This window comes from Chelonia mydas, chromosome 1 (assembly GCF_015237465.2).
Source record: "Chelonia mydas isolate rCheMyd1 chromosome 1, rCheMyd1.pri.v2, whole genome shotgun sequence".
Classification (NCBI taxonomy): domain Eukaryota; kingdom Metazoa; phylum Chordata; order Testudines; family Cheloniidae; genus Chelonia; species Chelonia mydas.
Window position 1 is genome coordinate 14745212 of NC_057849.1, and position 24910 is coordinate 14770121.

The 24910-nt window shown below is 40.1% G+C and overlaps 1 protein-coding gene across 6 annotated transcripts in view; it reads left to right on the plus strand.

The window, feature by feature from the left end:
• UVRAG (UV radiation resistance associated) overlaps positions 1-24910 on the plus strand; it is a 147729-nt gene that overhangs the window by 58449 nt on the left and 64370 nt on the right. For all 6 annotated transcript variants that reach the window (XM_037882877.2, XM_043527738.1, XM_043527740.1 and 3 more), the window contains 6 exons: positions 6936-7041; positions 11233-11359; positions 15743-15827; positions 16356-16443; positions 17424-17484; positions 23351-23516. In XM_037882877.2, the coding sequence (XP_037738805.1) occupies positions 6936-7041; positions 11233-11359; positions 15743-15827; positions 16356-16443; positions 17424-17484; positions 23351-23516 (633 nt within the window). The remainder of the gene's footprint in view (positions 1-6935; positions 7042-11232; positions 11360-15742; positions 15828-16355; positions 16444-17423; positions 17485-23350; positions 23517-24910) is intronic.

Here is a 24910-nt window from a genome sequence, read left to right on the forward strand (position 1 = left end):
AAGGTAGACTGGAGAGCCTAAGGGGATTGTCTGTGTACTCCATGGTAAGACTGGTACAGAGATCCAGGAATTCACATGGTACTGTTGGTGAAATCGAATTATAGAACATACTACTAGTTTGGGGTGTCTGCCCTGTTTTTGATAGCCTGCCCTGAGGTAGGCACTCCCAGTCATGAGTCCATTCCCAACAGTTTGACACTTCTATCTAAATGGATAGTTCCCTTCTCCCTTGGCATGGGGAAGATGTGCATGTAACTTCCCCAATAATATTACTGTGAATAGTGCACACCTCAATGCCAATAGTTTATTTTATGGGCGTTCAGTTCATAGAATCATAGAATATCAGGGTTGGAAGGGACCCCAGAAGGTCATCTAGTCCAACCCCCTGCTCGAAGCAGGACCAATTCCCAGTTAAATCATCCCAGCCAGGGCTTTGTCAAGCCTGACCTTAAAAACCTCTAAGGAAGGAGATTCTACCACCTCCCTAGGTAACGCATTCCAGTGTTTCACCACCCTCTTAGTGAAAAAGTTTTTCCTAATATCCAATCTAAACCTCCCCCATTGCAACTTGAGACCATTACTCCTCGTTCTGTCATCTGCTACCATTGAGAACAGTCCAGAGCCATCCTCTTTGGAACCCCCTTTCAGGTAGTTGAAAGCAGCTATCAAATCCCCCCTCATTCTTCTCTTCTGCAGACTAAACAATCCCAGCTCCCTCAGCCTCTCCTCATAAGTCATGTGCTCTAGACCCCTAATCATTTTTGTTGCCCTTCGCTGGACTCTCTCCAATTTATCCACATCCTTCTTGTAGTGTGGGGCCCAAAACTGGACACAGTACTCCAGATGAGGCCTCACCAGTGTCGAATAGAGGGGAACGATCACGTCCCTCGATCTGCTCGCTATGCCCCTACTTATACATCCCAAAATGCCATTGGCCTTCTTGGCAACAAGGGCACACTGCTGACTCGTATCCAGCTTCTCGTCCACTGTCACCCCTAGGTCCTTTGCCGCAGAACTGCTGCCTAGCCATTCGGTCCCTAGTCTGTAGCGACGCATTGGATTCTTCCATCCTAAGTGCAGGACCCTGCACTTATCCTTATTGAACCGCATCAGGTTTCTTTTGGCCCAATCCTCCAATTTGTCTAGGTCCTTCTGTATCCTATCCCTCCCCTCCAGCGTATCTACCACTCCTCCCAGTTTAGTATCATCCGCAAATTTGCTGAGAGTGCAATCCACACCATCCTCCAGATCATTTATGAAGATATTGAACAAAACCGGCCCCAGGACCGACCCCTGGGGCACTCCACTTGACACCGGCTGCCAACTAGACATGGAGCCATTGATCACTACCCGTTGAGCCCGACAATCTAGCCAGCTTTCTACCCACCTTATAGTGCATTCATCCAGCCCATACTTCCTTAACTTGCTGACAAGAATACTGTGGGAGACCGTGTCAAAAGCTTTGCTAAAGTCAAGAAACAATACATCCACTGCTTTCCCTTCATCCACAGAACCAGTAATCTCATCATAAAAGGCGATTAGATTAGTCAGGCATGACCTTCCCTTGGTGAATCCATGCTGACTGTTCCTGATCACTTTCCTCTCATGTAAGTGCTTCAGGATTGATTCTTTGAGGACCTGCTCCATGATTTTTCCAGGGACTGAGGTGAGGCTGACTGGCCTGTAGTTCCCAGGATCCTCCTTCTTCCCTTTTTTAAAGATTGGCACTACATTAGCCTTTTTCCAGTCATCCGGGACTTCCCCCGGCATGTTACTGACAGGGAAATCCCTTAGAACTTTAATTTTGGAAAGTTTAACTTTAGCTGTGGACAGAACCTTACTGTCCAGCCTTTTTAAAAAAACAAGGCAACACTTAACACACACATCCTCTCCATTCATTTAGTGTGTGTGTACAGACTTACACACTGATACCTTACTTCAAATGGTACTGTTGTGGAGGAACCTGGGCAATCAGATATAACATTTAAGCAATTTTTATTTCTTACCACAAGGAAATGACTGGAATATGTCTGCCTGATATTTGGTTTAAAATTAAAGTCTCTCATTTAATATAAGTGGATTTGATTGTGGGACTGAATTGTCATATAGAATTATCCTGTGTGGCAGGTTGAATAGGTCTGGAATAACTTGCATATAAATTCACCACCTTGAAAAAATATCCTGCTAAAATATGTGCTGGCTTAAGGAAGCCTGTATGAATATCTGCAATGTTTATTGACCTTACTGTGGGCATGAGACGACTAAAACCTCTCAACATGAGAAATTCTGAAAGTAGAGAGATTCTTGGCGGGTACTAGTTGAAATATTGCACAATGTGCTTGAGAGCTGTGGCTTTATAAAAAATACTTTGCTTTAAAAAAAATGAAAATAAAATAAAAAATATTAGCCAGAGCTCTGTCAACGCATATTTTCAAAAGTGCCTAAGTCTTGTTTTCATTTTCTGCTTTTGAAAAATGGGACATAAATTGGTTTCTGGCTCCTAAGTCACTTAGGCAGTTTTGAAAATTTTACTCAGTACCTTTGCTGATGTAGAAAACTGAGTAGAACGGCCCACTCTTAGTACTGATACCAATTTGTGATGAGCAGCAAATGCCAGCAAAGTTTTGAAAGAAGAAAATACAAAGGGGCCCAGAATGATTTGAAGTTAAGCATAAAAGAACTAAAGGGGGTTGAAGCCAGGGGGAAAACGCAATATTCTATCTTTTCCTGTGGGCTTGTGTACACTTAAAATGCTGCAACGGTGCAGTTGCACTGCTTCAGTGAAGACACTACTTGTGCTGACGGGAGGGGCTCTCCTGTTAGAGTAGATAAACCATCTCCCTGAAAGCCAGTCGCTAGGGCGAAGGGAGAATTCTCACATTGATGTACCGCTGTCTACACTGGGTGTTCGGTGGGCTTAACTGCATCGCTTGGGGTGTGGATTTCAGTTATACTCAACTAATTCCCTAGCATAGACCCAGGCCACCTCTGTCTGTAGCTAATGTGTAGGGGCGGCGGGAAATGATCCAGACCTTTGAAAAGGAGTATCCTGGAAACCAATGAAGCTGAGACAGCACAGTCAATAGGACAGCAAATTAAACAGAAGCTGCCATATCATAGGGCAGACAAAATAAGCCAATGCACGTTTGAACTGTATATTTATCCCATCACTGGAACGTCTCTATATGCCTATGCGACATAACTGGAAAGTGGTGTTCATTTCTGGGCATCTTAATCCTAGGCATACATGGATAAATTGCACTGAATTCAGAGAAACCCTATAGAAAACAAGGTTCTGGAGGAATTGTTTCTTGGGGGGATTTTAAAGGAATGAAATGTGTAGCTTGACTGAAAGGGTTGGACAGCAGAATCTGCAAATACTTTGAAGAATAAACAAAAGAATTTCAAAGGAATTATTTAGCATAAGATTGAAATGAGGATTCATACCACTGAAGATAGAAGGGAGAGGACCTAGATCAAGATCAAAAGCAAATGCTAGTGAGCTTGTTGAATTAAATCAGTTCCTGTGCACTGAAGACAGAACTGAGAAGAGTCTTTTTTTGTGTAGGAACTTTGCATGACAGAAATGTGAACAGTCTGAACTCTAATTGAGAACTCATCTTAACTGTACCGAATTCCATGTGGGTCAGGAAGTTATCTGTGTCCTAGAGAGTCCATGACTCTGGGAAGCAGGCATGTTTGGTTTTCCTGTCTGCTCTCATTACACCATGGAGTTCCTCAGCTTGCTGGGGACCTGGCTCCCTGTTCTAGTGGTGTGTATTTGCAACCTTTCTCCATAAGTATCCCTTTAGCTGCTTAGGGCAGTTGAATTCTGAGCTAGCTGTGGGTATGCTGGTATGTAAAGCTTTGAACACAAAACTGTATTGTGCATGTTGAAATTTAACACATCTGCTTCCATTGTGGAGAGCCAAACTGTTTTGAAGAATGCTAATAACTGTGCATATTTGAAAAAGAAAACTAGTATTTTAGCCTTATTAAAATATTATGAAAGCTGGAAGTGGATCCTTTCATCAGTCTCCGCAAATTTCTAAAAGGAATAATGCCCAATTGCTTAGAATGGAGATAAAAGTGGGGGAAAGTTACAGGGTAACAAACTTTAATCTGTGTGTCTTTATTAGGACAAGTCTTCTAAAATTCATAGAGGAATTACTGGTGCAGACTAACGCATTATCTTCAAGATGCATTGTAGTCCAATATAGATAAACGTACTTAGTTTTAATATGTAAAGTCCTTGGTATAAACAGGTGTATGGGAGTTGGCTCTTTGGATCAACAGCTGTAGATGGTCATTTATTATTTATTTGGTATATGCAATCGGATCAAGCCAAACCAATGAAGCGTTCTTATCAGCAGTGTTCAGGGCATAAACACCTCCGGGAAGCTGTCATTTTGCAGTCCTCAACAATGTGCATCATGGTTTGTGGCTGCCCACATTGACGTAATGGACTGTCTCTAAAATGCCACTGAAATTCTGCTGCAGCCACTTCTCCATCTCTAAGTATTCTATCTGAATTGCAAGTGTAAAACTGCAGATTCTTGGAGCAGGTGGAGCTACTGTAATTAGTGTGAACGTGTCAGGAAATCCTGACTTCAAAATGCTAACCAACTGGGTTTAGTACTTATGAGTAAGTAGAGAGCAGTATTGAGGTGACTGACAGCAAAAATGTAAGAAAGATTGGCTTTACAAATGCAGCACTAAATCCTGTTCTTAAAAATCTCTAAGAATGTAGTTCAAGCAATTACCCATTAATGCAAAAATTTAAGAAAACCTCTCTAAACTAAGTTATGGAAAATTTGTTCTATATGGAGCTATCCCATACTTACAGTGCAATGGCAGTTACAATACTGTAGTGGAGATTACTAATACTGTTGACCGTTTTAGTTTAAAATGAATACAAATACCCTTCAGAGGTTCATTCCCTCACCTCCATGCATGAGCAATGCACTTCATGTGTGGGACTCGTGATATTTTTATTTTGATCAATGTCAGTCATTTCATAATAGGACAACTTAGCTAAAAGGCACTATGGCAGTGGCATGTTTGTCTCACTGCAGGGTAGTACCTTTCCAGCTGAAATTATCATCACCTGAAAATAAGGAAACAAAATATTCAGGCATCTAAGCTATTAAATTACAATTATTATGTGGGAACAAATTGGCCAACAGTTTGGAACTGCATCCAGACTTGAAGACAGTTGAGTTCACCTACACTGGATTTCTGATGATAGTCTCTCGAAGGCTTCACATCCCAGGACCTGTCCTCTGGTCAAGAATTAAGAGAGTTCTCTCTCAAGTTCCAGTCAGTAGCACTTGTGCAGCTGAGTTTTCACTGCTGTTCTGTATGCATGTCATGCCACAGGAGCGGAGTGCACTGCCAGTTCAGAAGCAAATTCAAACTGGAATCTCTAGCTGTACTTCCTTTGGGATAACAATCTAAACCACTGGCATGGCCTGTCTAAAACAATCTATGGTACAAACTCGTCATGCATTATGGCCATGAATCCCTTGTATTTCGGAACTCATGAGCATTCACATACTACCATTGTTTCAGGCTGCTTTGTGTTTTTGGCAATACTGACTTTGATTTTTAAAAAAATTCAATTTTTGGAGTAAATTGAGATCCTTACTGTAAGCATAGTCTCACCTTGAAACCTTGTTTAGGTGAATTCTGTTTTGTATCTCTATTTTGAATATGTTTTAACTGGCTGAGGAACAATGTGGCTTCATATAATCATGGAAGTGTAGGTTTGGAAGGGACCTCTAGAGTACTCTCTTCCATCCCCTTGCACTGAGGGAGGACCAAGTATACCTGCACCATCCCTGACCGATTGTTTTGTCTTAAATAAAAAAAAGTCTCTGGGGCTCTTGAGTTGCTGTTTTTGTTTCTGGACTCATGGGTTGAGATTTCTAAAGAGAACTGAGCACTGAACTCCCCTTTGAATCCTTTGAAAACTCCTCCTATGCTTTATGAGAGCATGGAGTATTGGAAATTTCCCATGTTCTGTTCCCTTGACAGATTAAAGCTAATGTGCCTTATTCTCAATCACTTTACACCCCATGTAGATGCTTACACCTGTGCAAAGTGAATATAAAATGCTGCTATTCTGTAGGGTCCTTTCTGAGCCAAATTGATAAGATGAACTATCTTGTAAAGCAAACGTTTTCTTATAGTCATAAGTATGGCCCCGTTGTTTTACCAGTTGCTTTATAGTATTGGTGAGTTAATTAAAGCTAAATTATGTGCCTTATGGGAAGTATTTGACATGTTTATCTTTTCAGAGTCCGCTCCTCTTCTCCCAAATAGTATTGGAAGTGCTAAATTCCCCTATGGTACTTTCTAGTGCTCTGGGAAGGAGTTTTAAGCTTTTTTTTTTAAGCTTTTTAAGCTTGTTTTGCCATTACATTCCTTCACAGTTCTTTTAATTTCTAGTTAAAAATAGATTCAGCAGTATGTGGTGAGTGCCCATCTCCCCTCCTGCTCTTGTTAGCTAGATTGAGGGGTGCTGAAAATGTAATAACCACCCCATAATATCCAGATCTTCATCCGCTTAGGTCTCGCAACTTCCAGTTAGCTGTGGCACAGTGGGGGCTCCCCTGTGACAGCCCATCATATCCCACTTACCTAATCTCCTGTAGACGCACTATGAAGTTCTGTGATGCGAGTCTCAACCTAGCTAATGGGGAGGACATTTGACACACATGGCAGAGTTAAGACCGTAGGGGTACATTTTGGATATCTAATTACAAAACCTCAGTATCTAAAGAGACCATTGGTATTCTTCCCCTTTTAAAATGGGAGTCAGTAGTTTTGGGTTCATACTGCTTCTGCTGTTTGGAGTAACCAGTATATTCATTACAAGGGCACATTATATAAAAAATATTTCATTCCTTCTATAACTTGTGTTTTATTTTCAGGCTTCATAGAGCCCAGTGTGCAATTAAACAGACTCAGGTAACTGTTCAGAAAATAGGAAGGGAGATTGAAGAAAAACTGAGACTTACATCCACAAGCAATGAACTGGTAGGCTTTGACATTCAACTTTGAAATCTTACTCTTGCAGACTTCCTTAAAAGAATGCAGTTAAATGATGCCCAATGGACACAAGCATCTTTTAAAACTTCAGTATAAAACACCCTTTACATTTAATATCAGCTATTTTGAATGGAAACTTATCTGGAAAGTGCAATGTATTGGATTTTGCATTACATCTACATAACCGAGAAGGGGGGGGGGATTAATAGGTCACTTAATATTTTACATTGCTAATGCGTAAACATCAACTGTATAATGAATACAAAACACTTGCCAGCAAAAATAAAATTTTAGAGATTGGGATTAATGATCTACCAGTGGAAAAAAAGTGTGGTGGTTTCTAGTTGTTTGGATTGAGTCTAATAATTGTACTACTTTGCAGCCCAGTCTTTTGGGCTCAGCGCAATGCGGGTAACAACTTCTCAGACACACAAATGACACAGCCATTATAAATATTTACTATGATTCAGTTATAGCTTTGTATTCTTGTCCTCTCACTGGCTTTTAGAGAGAAGCAACATATTAGCACTAGTTTCTCTCACAGAAGAACTGAGCTCAGTTCAGAGCTGTGAGCTAATATAGCCAAAACTGTTCATGGTGACTTCATTTAGAAATTTATATTGGCATCCATTGGCAGGCTTCTGGAGCCTTGTATCCATTTGAGAAAAAAAAAAAGCCAATCATTTTGTGATGTGCTAGGTCCTGGACTGAGAATACTGAACTAATTTCAGTAAGTGTCTCAAACTAGGCAAAGGTTTTGACAAAATATGGAATATCCATGTTTAATCCTGTTAACTATAGAGTGGGTGAAAAGTAATTATTCATTTTACTCACGTGACAAACCTTTAGATCCAAAGATTTGGTGTATATTTTGATGAGTGGCTCTTTCAAAATTTGGTTCATTGTCTTTAGTACTGATTCATAGATTCATAGATATTTAGGTCAGAAGGGACCATTATGATCATCTAGTCTGACCTCCTGCACAACGCAGGCCACAGAATTTCACCCACCACTCCTACCAAAAAAAAAAACCTCACACCTATATGTGCTATTGAAGTCCTCAAATCGTAGTTTAAAGACTTCAAGGAGCAGAGAATCCTCCAGCAAGTGACCCATGCCCCATGCTACAGAGGAAGGTGAAAAACCTCCAGGGCCTCTTCCAATCTGCCCTGGAGGAAAATTCCTTCCCGACCCCAAATATGGTGATCAACTAAACCCTGAGCATATGGGCAAGATTCATCAACCAGATACTACAGAAAATACTTTCCTGGGTAACTCGGATCTCACCCCATCTAATAGCCCATCACAGGCCATTGGGCCTATTTACCATGAATATTTAATTACCAAAACCATGTTATCCCATCATACGATCTCCTCCATAAACTTATCAAGTTTAATCTTAAAGCCAGATAGATCTTTTGCCCCCACTGCTTCCCTTGGAAGGCTATTCGAAAACTTCACTCCTCTGATGGTTAAAACCTTCATCTAATTTCTAGTCTAAATTTCGTAGTGGCCAGTTTATATCCATTTGTTCTTGTGTCCACATTGGTACTGAGCTTAAATAATTCCTCTCCCTCTCTGGTATTTATCCCTCTGATATATTTATAGAGAGCAATCGTATCTCCCCTCAATCTTCTTTTAGTTAGGCTAAACAAGCCAAGCTCCCTGAGTCTCCTTTCATAAGACAATTTTTCCATTCCTTGGATCATCCTAGTAGCTCTTCTCTGTGCCTGTTCCAGTTTGAATTCATCCTTCTTAAACATGGGAGACCAGAACTGCACACAGTATTCCAGGTGAGGTCTCACCAGTGCCTTGTATAACGGTACTAAAACCTCCTTATCCCTACTGGAAATACCTCTCCTGATGCATCCCAAGACCGCATTAGCTTTTTCACAGCCATATCACATTGGCGGCTCATAGTCATCCTATGATCAACCAATACTCCAAGGTCCTTTTCCTCCTCCGTTACTTCTAATTGATGCGTCCCTAGCTTATAACTAAAATTCTTGTTGTTAATCCCTAAATGCATGACCTTACACTTCTCACTATTAAATTTCATCCTATTACTATTACTCCAGTTTACAAGGTCATCCAGATCCTCCTGTAGGGTATCCCTGTCCTTCTCTAAATTGGCAATACCTCCCAGCTTTGTATCATCCACAAACTTTATTAGCACATTCCCACTTTTTGTGCCAAGGTCAGTAATAAAAAGATTGGTCCCAAAACTGATCCTTGAGGAACTCCACTGGTAACCTCCCTCCAGCCTGACAGTTCACCTTTCAGTAGGACCCGTTGTAGTCTCCCCTTTAACCAATTCCTTATCCACCTTTCAATTTTCCTATTGATCCCCATCTTATCCAATTTAATAATTCCCCATGTGGCACGGTATCAAATGTCTTACTAAAATCTAGGTAAATTAGATCCACTGCGTTTCCTTTGTCTAAAAAATCTGTTTCCTTCTCAAAGAAGGAGATCAGGTTGGTTTGGCACGATCTACCTTTTGTAAAACCATGTTGTATTTTGTCCCATTTACCATTGACTTCACTATCCTTAACTACCTTCTCCTTCAAAATTTTTTCCAAGACCTTGCATGCTACAGATGTGAAACTAACAGGCCTATAATTACCCGGATCACTTTTTTTCCCTTTCTTAAAAATAGGAACTATGTTAGCAATTCTCCAATCATACAGTACAACCCCTGAGTTTACAGATTCATTAAAAATTCTTGCTAATGGGCTTGCAATTTCTTGTGCCAATTCCTTTAATATTCTTGGATGAAGATTATCTGGGCACCCCGATTTAGTCCCATTAAGCTGTTTGAGTTTCGCTTCTACCTCAAATATGATAATGTCTACCTCCATATCCTCATTCCCATTTGTCATGCTACCATTATCCCTAAGATCCTCTTTAGTCTTATTAAAGACTGAGGCAAAGTATTTGGTTAGATATTGGGCCATGCCTAGATTATCCTTGACCTCCACTCTATCCTCAGTGTTTAGCGGTCCCACTTCTTCTTTCTTTGTTTTCTTATTATTTATATGACTATAGAACCTTTTACTATTGGTTTTAATTCCCTTTGCAAGGTCCAACTCTACTTGACTCTTAGCCTGTCTCACTTTATCCCTACATGTTCTGACCTCAATAAGGTAGCTTTCCTTGTGGATCTCTCCCTTCTTCCACTCCCTATATGCTTTTTGCTTTTTCTTAATCACCTCTCTGAGATGCTTGCTTATCCAGCTTGGTCTACAACTCCTGCCTATGAATTTTTTCCCCTTACTTGGGATGCAGGCTTCCGATAGCTTCTGCAGCTTTGATTTAAAATAATCCCAGGCCTCCTCTACCTTTAGATCCATACATTCTTCAGTCCAATCCACTTCCCTAACTAATTTCCTTAATTTTTGAAAGTCAGCCCTTTTGAAATCAAACCCTAGTTGCAGATTTATTTTTGTTAATCCTTCCGTTCAGTTTGAACTGAATTAGCTTATGATCACTTGAGCCAAGATTATCCCCTACAACCATTTCTTCTATGAGGTCCTCACTACTCACCAAAACCAAATCTAAAATGGCATCCCCTCTAGTCGGTTCAGCAACTACTTGCTGAAGGAATCCATCAGCTATCGCATCTAGGAAAATCTGAGCCCTATTATTATTACTAGCACTCGTCCACTGCCTGACTGGCTGCTACCTTTTAGGACCCCTCGTCAGAGAAGCCCCGCCCCCTAATCAGGGCTCAGCTTCAGATGTGCAGTGTTTCTAGCTGTCTTTCTGTATGCCGTATGTACAGATATATTCCCTACAGGTACAGATACTACTGTGCAAAGACGTATATAAAATATATATACTAGACCCAGTCAAAATGCTGCAGCTTTCCAACAGACTTGCGTGTTACATCAGACAAAGCCAGACTTGATAGGCTAGTTTCTGGGAAATGATGCTATCTCCATTGATACCTTTTCCTCTGCTGCCCTCGAAGCATATTATTGTGTGCATGTTCCCGTTAAAAAAAGTCAATAACTGAAAATCCTATTTGTAACTATAATTTAGGCATAGTTTCTTGGCAACTGGTTAGCCCAACCTTTGGTGCTGCCAGGGAATGCACATAATTGAATCGGTTACTGTGTTTAATTCAGGTAATCCTTTCAGTATATTTTGTTGATAATCTTCTTTTTTTTTTAATAGAAAAAAAAGAGTGAGTGTTTACAGTTGAAGATTTTGGTGCTTCGGCATGAACTGGAGAGGCAGAAGAAGGCACTGGGTCGAGAGGTGGCCTTATTGCATAAGAAACAAAATATGTTACTTGACAAAGGTGAGTGCAGAATGAAAGGAATTTTCCAGTGCCAATATTCACAGCTCCCTATCCAAAAGGCCAAGTAGCCTGCTTTGAGAGCATGAAAACTACTACAAAAGTGATATAGCTTCAAGTCAGCGGCACTGCTATGGGTAGCCGCATGGCCCCACGGTATGCTAACATTTTTATGGCTGACTTAGAACAAAGCTTCCTTAGCTCTCGTCCCCTAACGCCCCTACTCTACTTGCGCTACATTGATGACATCTTCATCATCTGGACCCATGGAAAAGAAACCCTTGAGGAATTCCACCATGATTTCAACAGTTTCCATCCCACCATCAACCTCAACCTAGACCAATCCACACAAGCGGTCCATTTCCTGGACACTACCGTGCTAATAAGTGATGTTTACATAAACACCACCCTATACTGGAAACCTGCTGACCACTATACCTACCTATATGCCTCCAGCTTCCATCCAGGACACACCACACTATCCATTGTCTACAGCCAAGTTCTAAGATACAACCACATTTGCTCCAGTCCCTCAGACAGAGACAAACACTTACAAGATCTCTATTAAGCATTCTTAAAACTACAATACCCACTTGCTGAAGTGAAGAAACAGATTGACAGAGCCAGAAGAGTACCCAGAAGTCACCTACTACAGGACAGGCCCAACAAAGAAAATAACAAAACACCACTAGCTGTCACCTTGAGCCCTCAGCTAAAACCTCTCCAGCGCATCATCACAGATTTACAGCCTATCCTGAAAAATGATCCCTCACTCTCGGATCTTGGGAGACAGACCAGTCCTTGCTTACAGATAGCCCCCCAACCTGAAGCAAATACTCTTCAGCAACCACACACCAAAAACACTAACCCAGGAACCTATCCTTGCAACAAAGCCCGATACCAACTCTGTCCACATATTTATTCAAGTGACACCATTATAGGACCTAATTACATTAGCCATGCCATCAGGGGCTCGTTCACCTGCACATCTACTAATGTGATATATGCCATCATGTGCCAGCAATGCCCCTCTGCCATGTACATTGGCCAAACCGGACAGTCTCTATGCAAAAGAATAAATGGACACAAATCTGACATCAGGAATCATAACATTCAAAAATCGGTAGGAGAACACTTCAACCTCTCTGGCCACTCAGTAAAAGATTTAAGAGTGGCGATTTTGCAACAGAAAAGCTTCAAAAACAGACTCCAGCAGGAAACTGCTGAGCTTGAATTAATATGCAAAGTAGATACCATTAACTTGGGTTTGAATAGAGACTGGGAGTGGCTGGGTCATTACACATATTGAATCTATTTCCCTAAGTTAAGTATCCTCACACCTTCTTGACAACCGTCTAAATGGGCCATCCTGATTATCACTGCAAAAGTTGTTTTTTTCTCCTGCTGATAATAGCTCATCTTAATTAGCCTCTCACAGTTTGTATGGCAACTTCCAACTTATCTGTATGTATATATATTTCTTCTTACTATATGTTCCATTCTGTGCATCCAGTGAAGTGGGCTGTAGCCCACGAAAGCTTATGCTCTAATAAAATTGTTAGTCTCTAAGGTGCACAAGTATTCCTGTTCTTTTTGCGGATACAAACTAACACTGCTGCTACTCTGAAACACTTCATCTTGTATACGTAGCTGGATTCCCACTTTAAAGTTTGCAGCCATATGTGACATCTTGAGTCCAAAAGGCTTGCACTTTTTAAAAGAATTATCAAGTCACAGCATACCAGAGTGATATTAGAAGATGCAAGTGAAATGACATCAAAAAAAATTGTCTGATATCAATCAGGCCTAACAGCTAAAAACACATAAGATTGCTGTATGTGGAGATCACACCAACAAAGTTATAGAACTGGAAGGGACCTCGAGAGGTCATCTAGTCCAGTCCCCTGCACTCGTGGCAGGACTAATGATCTAGACCGTTCCTGAGAAGTGGTTGTCTAACCTGTTCTTAAAAGTCTCCAATGGTGGAGATTCCACAACCTCCCTAGGCAATTTATTCCAGTGCTTAACCACTCTACAGTTAGGAAGTTTTTCCTAATGTCCAACCAAAACCTCCCTTGCTGCAATTTAAGCCCATTGCTTCTTGTCTTATCCTGAGAGATTAAGAAAAAATGATTTTTTTTCCTCCTACTTGTAACAACCTTTACATACTTAAACTATTATGTCCCCTCTCAGTAGTCTCTTTTTTCCAGACTAAACAAACCCAATTTTTTTTTTCAATTTTCCCTCATAGGTCATTTTCTAGAGCTTTAATAATTTTTGTTGCTCTTCTCTGGACTCTCTCCAATTTTGTCCATATCCTTCCTGAAATGTGAGGCCCAGAACTGGACACACTACTCCTGTTGAGGCCTGAGTAGAGCGGAAGAATTACTTCTCATGTCTTGCTTTCAACACTCCTGCTAATACATCCCAGAATATTTGCTTTTTTTGCAACAGCTTTACACTGACTCATATTTAGCTTGTCGTCCACTATGACCCCTCAAATCCCTTTCCACAGTACTCCTTCCTAGGCAGTAATTTCCCATTTTATATGTGTGCAACTGATTTGTTCCTTCCTTAATGGAGTACTTTACATTTGTCCTTATTGAATTTCATCCTGTTTACCTCAGACCATTTCTCCAGTTTGTCGAGATCATTTTGAATTTTAATCCTATCCTCCAAAGTACTTGCAACTCCTCCAGTTTGGAATTGTCTGCAAACTTTTTACTCTGTATGCCATTATCTTAAATCTTTGATGAAGATATTGAACAGAACAGCATGACTGAACCACTGATAAATACTCTCTCTGGGAACAGTTTTCCAACCACTTTTGCACCCACCTTTATAGTAGCTCCATTTAGTTTGCATTTCCCTAATTTATTTTTGAGAAGGTCATGCAGGACCGTATCAAAAGCTTTACTAAAGTCAAGATATAGCACATCTACTGCTTTCCCCTCTATCCACAAGGCTTGTTACCCTGTCTAAAAAAGCTATCAGGTTGGTTTGACATGATTTGTTTTTGACAAATCCATGCTGACTGTTACTTATCACCTTATTATCTTTTAGATGTTTGCAAATTGATTGCTTAATTATTTGCTCCATTATCTTTTCGGGTACAGAAGTTAACCTGACTGGTCTGTAATTCCCTGAGTTGTCCTTATTTCCCTTTTTATAGATGGGCACCATATTTGCCCTTTTCCAGTCTTCTGGAATCTCTCCCATCTTCCATGACTTTTCAGGTATAATTGCTAATGGCTCAGATATCTCCACAGTCAGCTCCTTGACTATTCTGGGATGCATTTCATCAGGCCCTGGTGACTTGAAGACATCTAATTTGTCCAACTTACTTTTAACTTGTTCTTTCCCTATTTTAGCCTCTTCTGATCCTACCTTATTTTCACTGGCATTCACTATGCTGGACATCCAGTCACCACCAACCTTCTCGGTGAAAACTGAAACAAAAGTCATTAAGCACCTCTGCCATTTCCACATTTTCTGTTCTTATTCTCCCCCCCCCCCCCCCCAATTGAGTAACAGGGCTACCCTGTCCTTAGCTCCATGCTTAATCCAAGCAGTTAGCAATATCCGACATATACTAAAGCAACGTCACAACACAGTAAGTGATGGTGTAATAACACACCTTAAATTAAATTAGTCAAGGATGAGGGATTATTACTAACATTGCAATAATGCCTAGGTTTCACATTATAGAGCCAGACCCCGTTCTATCAGGCACAGTACAAAAACAGTCCCTACCCCAAGAAGCTTACTACCTAAGTAAATGCTTTAACACTCAGTCTGTTGGTACAGAATAAAGCATATTGTTAATATACTATATTAACACTAAGTGCTGATCTCTTTTTTTAAAGATCATCATTGGACTGAGCACCACAAATAAAATAGTTTTGATTTGAGCATGGGACTTTACAGTAGATTGAAAAATAGGACATTCAAAGAATATTGATACTCTAAAAATAGAGGGGTGTGTTGTGGTAACTCTTATCCTTAACTCTACTCTTTTATCCTTAACTTTAACAGTAGAAATAATTGAGCTACTTTGTCTGCATACCTCTGTAACTATGGAGATTGGGGTGGGCAGGTGTCAAAGGAGAACTAGGCTTTGCCATTGGCTGTATTTGGTTGGTGTACAGTGTGTGTGTGTGGACTGAATTTCTCCCTTTACTGGGAGGGAGGTGTGGTTTCTACAGCTATTCACTCTATTCCCTCATATGGCTGCATACTGTGGAGAACGTGCCTAATGGTAACTGAAGAAATTTGTGTACCCAAGCTTGTATCTGATTTTCAGAAGTGTTCCAGTAATTGAAGCTTGAGTTAGTTCACTGGATATATAGTGCTGTTAAATGGTTTTTAATCATTTCTCTTCTCTAGGAAATGCATTTGAGACTGAATACCAGAGGCTTCAAATGCATAAACAATCCCTGCATGAGTTGAGAAAAGAATGCACTGCTAAGAGGTAAAGGCACCCATGATTCCATTCATCTTTTTAATCTGTAATTGGAAAGAGGCTCTTGTGATTTAAGGCATTTGGACTAGAATCACAAAATCATCTCCCTCAGTTCTTGTGTGACCTTGGGCAAGTCACTGAATCTCTGCGTCAGTTTTCTCATCTGTAAAATATGTAACTATGCTCCCTTCTCCTCTCTTCTTTAGCTTGTAAACGCTCTGGGACGGGGATTGTGTGTGTCTACAGAGCATAAGATGATGGGGCCTTTTGGTGCAATTGTAATATAAATAATTGCTTTATAACACTTAAAACTGGTCTCTCAAAATTGAAAAGGGTGCAAGCAATACGTCAGCATGACTGAAAATTACAGGCCAGTATTGCTTTCTGTCATTATCTTCCCAACTGCAAAGTTATGGGAAGTACTGGGGCTTGCTTTTTTGACAAGGGGGTAGGGGTATGTGATTCCTGGGAATGGTGGGGGTTGATAGTGCAAAGACTTTGAGGTCACTAACGATCTTGGTTTTTCTCTCCCTAAAGAGAACTGTTCTTGAAGACCAATGCACAGCTGACCATTCGATGCAGGCAGTTGTTGTCAGAGCTTTCCTATATTTACTCTATTGATTTGGTAAGTTTCTAACTCCTTAAGAAACCTGCTGAATTAGAATGAACTTTGTCTGCCAGATGTGTGTGCTCTAGCTGCCTTCAGAGTAAAATGCTTCTCTCTTCCACACTGAACTCCATGCCCATGTAAATTTCTCTCCTGTTTCTTTTCTGATGTTTCTTACTTTGAATCTGACAGTGAGCCTGTCTGGCAGGGACTTCATCTACTCTGGTGTTCCTGCTCCTCTCTCTCTCAGTCACTGGGGTTCCAATTTGGTAATGTTTGCCACAGAACTTCTCCCTATTCTCCTCACACATCCCAGCCTGCCCCTGCTCTCCCTGTCTTCCCTTGTCTTGCTGCAGCAATTTCTTTGGGAACTGTTGCCACCACTGTAGTCAGGCAAATGAGTCCAAAGAAGGCCTGGGGCTGCTTGGACTGTCACTGTCATCATTCACACTGAGTTATTTGTCTAACTTAGATCGTAAATGACACAAGGAAAGGACCCTATTGTGCTGCACTGTAACAAGATACTGCTGCCACCACATGGTAACTTAAACTTGAACCTCTTGTGGTGGCATATGAAATGGCAAGTAAAGCGGATAGTGAGAGCACAATAGAGTAGCTAATAATCATCTTACCAGACTTCACTAACTTAGCTAAACTTTTAGCATACGAGGCAAAAAAAATGCTCATCAGAAGATTGAGGTCCAACATTCTTTGCTCAACATAAGTTTAAAATGATTTTGGAAGTTCTGTTGGATGAAAGTGAATCCATTCCTGTTTGAGAGTTAGCCTTCTCAAAATATTTTAAATTTAATGTTGAGTGAGACATTACTCTGAATTATATTTAATTTTGAATTTTTCATCTATATTAACTGATGCTTTACAAACTCTGTGGTCTGATTTTAACATGCCTCTAAGTTTTTTGCTTGGAATTTGCAACTTCTGTCTTATTTTTAAATGTACTATGTCCTATTCTCATTTTCTGCTGTTCAAATCCATAGAACGATCAAAAGGATTACTTTGTCTGCGGAGTCAAGCTGCCTAATTCTGAAGACTTTCAAGGTAGCTGGCTGTTTCTTTCATTTAGTACCTAGAGTTGTGATGTTACTTTAACATCTCATAGGGCAGACTTACCATTTAGGAGCCACAGTCCACTTTTGGAGACTGATTGAAAAAAATTTAGACAAGCAGACAGTTCTAATTTTCAATCCTTGTTCACCTCCGAGTTGAACTAGCTGGGACTTTGATTAAACATTTGTCACTGAAAAAGCTGATTTGTTACAACCAAACTGTTTTTGTGGGAAAGGGCTGATTCGAGTGAATTTCTTGACTTAGAACAAATGTTGAAAAACCTTCAGAATTGTCAAACATACCATTTCATCATTTTCTAAATAAAGTTGTGGGTGGGGTTTTTTGGTTTTTTGGTTCAAAACAACTTTTTAGTTAAATTTCAAAACTGTATTTTTAAAAACTAAAAACAATAAAGGGTGACATCTAAATGTTTCAAAATCTCGAAATAAAAAATCAGTCTGATCAAAATATAATCTATTTTGCCAAAATTTGAGGTTTTGTACTGGATAAACAACTTTCCACTGAAATTCTATTCATGATGAAGACTGAATGGTGACATCATTTTGAAGATTATCTTTTTATCACAGTTGCCAACTTTCATGTGGTAAATAAGCATCCCGACTTTCACAATAAACCAAAAATCAAGCTGATCCCATTTCAAAACAAGGCCAAAACAAGCCAATCCCTAAGAACCCCAACACTCTGACAAGATCCCCCTGGTGTGCAGTCTGGGACTGTGGTGGGCCCGCAGTGCACCCCGACTCTCCCCCTGCCTTGCCCCTGCTTGCTTGGAGCCAGTCAAAGAATAAAAAGAAGTAACAAGCTACAACAAGCCAAAAACTAGCCAACAAGCAACTCTTAAGCCAAAAACAAGCCCAATTTCTGGGGTTTTTTTTCCCATGGGTTTGTTATATCTGCTTTTTATGCTTTTACACCCCAGTAATCTCCTATAAAACTAACTCCACCTCTGATTTCTGCTGGAGACACAAATAGTGCACAACAGTCCTTCTGGGACTTCCCGCAGACTCAAATGTCACCACAGCCCCAGTCTTGCAGAAAACTTTGGACATTATTGGGTAAAGACCAATCCATTGCTATGAGCTGCTTCTCTCCAAGCTTCCACATTCTGAAAGAATATTTTAAACAGAACAATATCTAGTTGTGGTATTTAATAGGTGCCAGGAAATGCTTCAGACCTTGAGTGATTAAAACCCAACCCCCTGTGAGGCACAAAACGGAGCAAATCACACTTTTAATCAGGCAAAAATAGCTAACTTGGGTTACTCACAACATGCAATAAACAGATAAACCTATAAGGAAATGTTATTTTTGGCTCATGGGAGGTGCTGAAATACTACTGTGATGGGGACATGTACAAGAAATTGGATTCTGAGCTAAATTACATGACACCATATGTTCTGGTTAATCCTTATATACTGACTAACCTCTTTGTGCATACCCACACAAATATTTTAGCTCTAGATTTCAATATGTTTAAAAAAAAAAACATTCTAGCTTGCTGTGTATCTATTCATATAAACAATATTACACCAAATAGGCTTCATCAAATGCATACATTCCTATCTTGTTACGGCAATGCTATTTCAGTTGCCTTTATAGCAATATTTATAATATATCGTAAGTGCATCTGCAGATGTTCTGTATGGCATGTGTTTTTTGTCTTTGTATGCCTGCCTCTAACACCTGTAAACAAACTTGTGCAGTTATCTATACAAGTATTTGAAAATTAGAATGACTAAATTAATAATTACATTTAGGAACTCTTGCCTCTCAGCCTTTTGTTCAGTCTGGTAGGGGTGTTGCCTCAGGAAAATAAAAACATGAATTCAAGTAATAAACATAAGCTTGGCCATAGTGGGTCAGACCAGTGGTCCATCTAGCCCAGTATTCTGTCTTCTGACAGCAGCCAGTGCCAGATGCTTCAGAGGGAGTGAGCAGAATAGGGCAATTCATCGAGTGATCCATCCCCTCTTGTCCAGTCCCAGCATCTGGCAGCCTACGTTTAGGGACACTCAGGGCATGGTTTTGCATCCCTATCCATCCTGGCTAATAGCCATTGATGGACGTATCCTCCACGAACTTATCTAATTATTCTTATAACCTAGTTATGCTTTTAGCCTTCACTACATCCTCTGGCAACGAGTTCACAGATTGACTGTATGTTGTGTGGAAAAACTACTTCCTCAAGTAGTCTCTACGGGTGCATGCATGTTAGTCAGTCTTGTGCCCCATGCCATCGTGTTATAACACTGCATGGGTAAACCACCCTCAGTTCCTTCTTTACTGCAAAGCTTCATAGCAGAACGAGGCTGCCTAATGTATGCATCGGCTGAACGGACACTCTATGAGAAATGTCCCATCAAAGGCGTGGTAGCAAACCTAGAGTGGCGCACCCATAGGGGGGAGACAACTGAAACCACAGTTACTGCACAGAGTGAGTAACTGTTTCTTCCTTTTCGTTTGTATCTCTGCTGCAATGATCGACACCCTCCAACAACACACCTTTCAAGATCCATGGACCCTACACAGGCCTATCACAACATGTGGTAAATCTCATCCAGTGCACTAAATGCCGCAATAACAACTGTGGGTGGAACCAGACAATCACTCCACTCTCGAACTGTCAGAGAGTTTGTCTTTAAATCATTTTTCTGTATCACTTGTGGGTGAACACTTTCACAAAGAGGTCAGATGTAGAGTGCTCGATCAGTCCTCATTCTCAAAGGAAACCTTCACAATGCTCTCAAAAGATGAGCATGGGAGCTTAAATTCATAACTCTCTGCTAGACACTAAAAATCATGGACTGAACAGAGATTCTGGATTTATGGCTTATTACAACAATCTGTTATCTGCTAACCCCCTCTTGAAGTCCTGTGGCTACAGAGGTGTTAATGGGCCACTCTACTTTGAATGATCCCTTAGAATATGGTCCCTAACTACTTATGCTAAACAATCTGTTCTACCTTGCATTTAGCTGTGATCTTCAGAGTACCTTTCCCAGACCTGAAAGAGAGCTCTGTGTTGCTTGAAAGCTTGTCTTTCTCACCAACAGTAGTTCATCAACCGAATCTCTCTAATATCCTGGGACTGACTTGGCGACAACTACACTACATACATCTTATAATTCTGTTCTTTAATATAGTTTCAACCAATTGACCTAGTACTGAAGTTAGGCTGACTAGTCTGTAATTGCCAGGATCACCTCTAGAGTCTTCTTTAAAAACTGGCATCCGGTCATTTGGTACAGAGGCTAATTTAAGTAATAGGTTACATACCACAGGTGGCAGTTCTGCAATTTCATATCCGAGTTCCTTCTCGGTGGGGGACAATTCCTCACATTTGCCTCCTAAAAAGAATGGCTCAGGTGTGGGAACGTCCCTCACATCTTCTGCAGTGAAGTTGGGTGCAAAGTATTAATTTAACTTCTCCATAGTGGCCTTGACTTCCTTGAGTGCTCCTTTTAGCACCTTGATTGTCCAGTGGCCCCACTGGTTGTTTGGCAGGCTTCCTGCTTCTGATGTACTTAATTTTTTTTGGCCTCTTTTGGTAGTTGCTCTTCAAATTCTTAATTTGCCCTGCTTAATTATACTTTTACACCTGCCTGAGTTTATGCTCCTTTTTATTTTCCTTGACTTGCAATTTTTAAAGGATGACATTTTGCCTCTAATGGCCTCTTTTACTCTGTTTAGCCATGGTGGCAATTTTTGATCCTCTTACTATTTTTTATTTATGTGGGGTATACATTTAATTTGAGCTTCTATTATAGTGCTCCTGGCTTCTTTGGTATTCTTCCTCACAGGGATGTTAAATCCAATTCCATTATGGTTATGTTGTCACTTGTCCATGACAAATATCCATGATAAAATCGTAGCCTTAGTCATAACTTATTGGTGCTATCCTGAGAGACTGAGTCCTTTCAAGTTTGTCACAAGGAATTAGTCAGCCTGCCCTGCAGCATACTACAGACTGTGAGTGGAAAAAATGAAATATTGATATTTTTTAACTTGGGAAATATTGTTTATCTGATTTCTTGCATGTTAGCATAGTGTGTTAGGTTAAAAATAAAGTCTGAAGTCCATGACATTAGAGTTCTACTGTAATGAGACCCACGTTTGCTGCAGAGTTGAATCCCTTTGTACAGAATAATTCCTTGGAATGGGTGGTGTTTTTAAATCTGTGTCATGAATTGCCTTATTGAGAGCAAGGTATGATTTCATAGATGTCAGAGGACATAAATTAGTGTTTTTTCCTTCCTTGTTCAGGTCCTCGTGTATTTCAGTTAGGGTCCCTAGAATTTCTGTTGTCATTGGAAGGGATTTGGGCTGGCTATATCTTCTTTCCAGCTATTCACAGATTCATATGTGTTTTTTTAATAAGCTAGAAAATAGGATGAAGGTATAGCATGGAAAGTTTAAAATAGCCTTCAAAAGATTAATTCCTTTTTGTAGAAAAGGAGTTAGAGGGTGGGGCAGAAAAGCCGTAAATAAATCTTCACTGGAGGTAAATTAATTTTTAAATACACAATTTCAGATCTCCCCGTCATCTGCTGAATAAATGTGAAACTTTAACCTTCTAAAACAATGGTTAAAAGTCAGTTCCTCCAATTACTGGCCAATACTAGAGTTCAGGCCCTGGGATTCAGTGTCCCTGCCCAACAGTTGGTGATCTCACTAATGCCTAAATCAATGTAAGAATGCACCTTCTTTCTCTGCTGTAGGTGTTAGTGAGGTCATCAGCTGCAGCCAGAGAATTGCAGACCCCTGAAGACTTGAACTCTGGCCTAGGGAGCCTTTTTTTTAAAAACAAAACCCTACGCTGAAAACTATTTCCCTTGCAGTTTGAAAGTATAGGAGTAGGTCTTAAACTGCAGGCTCAAACCATCACCTCTCTGATAAAAAGAAAAGGAGTGCTTGTGGCACCTTAGAGACTAACCAATTTATTTGAGCATAAGCTTTCGTGAGCTACAGCTCACTTCATCGGATGCATACTGTGGAAAGTGTAGAAGATCTTTTTATGCACACAAAGCATGAAAAAATACCTCCCCCAACCCCACTCTCCTGCTGGTAATCTAAAGTGAGTAAGTGCTGCTTATCTAAAGTGATCACTCTCCTTACAATGTGTATGATAATCAAGGTGGGCCATTTCCAGCACAAATCCAGGTTTAACAAGAACGTCGGGGGGGGGGTAGGAAAAAACAAGGGGAAATAGGTTATCCTGCATAATGACTTAGCCACTCCCAGTCTCTGTTCAAGCCTAAGTTAAAAGCTTATGCTCAAATAAATTGGTTAGTCTCTAAGGTGCCACAAGTACTCCTTTTCTTTTTGTGAATACAGACTAACACGGCTGTTACTCTGAAACCTGTCACCTCTCTGATGTCACCTTTCAACACAAGATACAAGTAATGGACGAGAGATAAGCAGATTTAAAACCAGGAGGGGTTTTTACCGTTCGCATCAGAAAATAGCACCTCAACCACTATTTTTAAAAATGTTGAAACACTATATTGGAAACGCAGTACCCCTTTCTATTATTGACTGTTTAAATGTGCTATTATCGCATCGTAAACATGTCAGAACCATGCATTGTAATGTGTGATAGAATAAGCTTAATAATACCACTAAGATTTCTGTAAGATGCTTGCAGTCTTATTTTATCTTTTTCATTAAGTGTGCAGCTGTTAAATCATTTAATAAATATTATTTTCATCATGTGTAAGTCTTTACTGTTTGTGTAATATGGACACCCTTCTCATGCTAAATTTTCATTAATACTTTTAAAATATTTACCATATCAGTAGAATTCAGTTGGGTAAAGAAGTTGCTTTTTCCTTAACAGCAAAAGATGATGGAAGCATTGCTGTTGCCCTGGGCTACACTGCACACTTGGTCTCAATGATTTCCTTCTTTCTACAAGTGCCACTCAGGTATCCCATAATTCACAAAGGTTCCAGATCTGCAATCAAAGATAATATCAACGACAAACTGACAGAGAAAGAGCGAGAGTAAGTATGTCTTCTTCCTATGTACTTTCTAAGAAAGATGCAGCATCTTAACTAGGAAAGAAGGTTGATGGAGTTGCAGTAGTTGATATTGAAATAGGTTATTTTTAGTGCCCAAGTCAAGGGTGCAGTTTCCATTGCGGTGTGTGAATCCCATGTGAATAGGATTAGGTTGAAATTTGTAGCAGATTAGACTAGTTTATGTAACTTCATTTTAGTTGTATTAGTTTAGGGGTGCAATGGGGTACTTTCTTTACTTTTTAATTAAATTTCAGTTTTGTGTGGTGAAACTTCATTGTCACACATGTAGACCAGACTATAGTGAATTTTAAGTTTTAGAATATTTTTGCATTTCTTAGTCTGATCCATACTCAGTGCTTTGTAACCAGCAATGGATTCAATACAACAAACGTCTGTTGGTTTATTATTGTCTGTTCACTATCCTGTGCCATCAGAATCTTAATTCCTGCAGTTCTTTCACACACTCTTCGTCAAGGTTGCTAGGTAATATAACTCTTAGTGAAATAGGTAACTACAGTATTACCATTAGAAAACCTAAGCACTAACGACAGAAAATGGCCAGTTAAAGAATTCACCTACATGAATTCTCTGACCCGGGATGCCTGCAGGTAATGACACTGACGTGAAAATTCACCTTGCACAAACAGCAACATTGTCTTTGACCCACAGGGTGTATATATGAAACTTCTCAACATACACATCACTAATACAAGTCTACCTTGAACGACGTAGAATATATAATACATTTCATTATAGCCATACTGTTGACCCACAATATATACACTAGACATGTAAGATGAATTTTCACAGAATTACTTTATATTTGAGCCTATAAACTTTAAGGGTAATAAAATGGTCTGCTCTTTCTCTGTGTACTGTGAGCTGCAAAGTAAAACTTACAGTATTACAGACTCTGGTGCTCTTCATTCTGTAGTCAGCACATACAGATAACAATGGAGTTGTAGCACTTAGGCAAGATTGAAGAAAAGGCTAAGGGGAATGCTGCTGTGCTTGCAATTAGGAAACATTGTCTAGACAAACTGTCTGCATTGGCACAGGGGAGGAGAGAAAGGGGACAAGGAATGTATCCAAATTGACATTAAACTCATTGGAGTTGTAATTTTTTAACAAGCCATAGTTTAGTGTGTGGATTACACATTAAACAGAATTCATATGTAAATGTTAGTAGTACGGGCGAGCTGCAGACTCCATCCAAGATGGATGGGCCCTACAGTGCTAAGGCACTGTGTATCTGATTTCTCAAAATTGCTTAAGTGATGTAGGAGCACACGTCCCATTGAAATTCGGTGACTACACATAGTAAAGACAGACCCTGCTTCAAAGATCTTCCTATTTAAACAAAGGGTGGGAGAAGA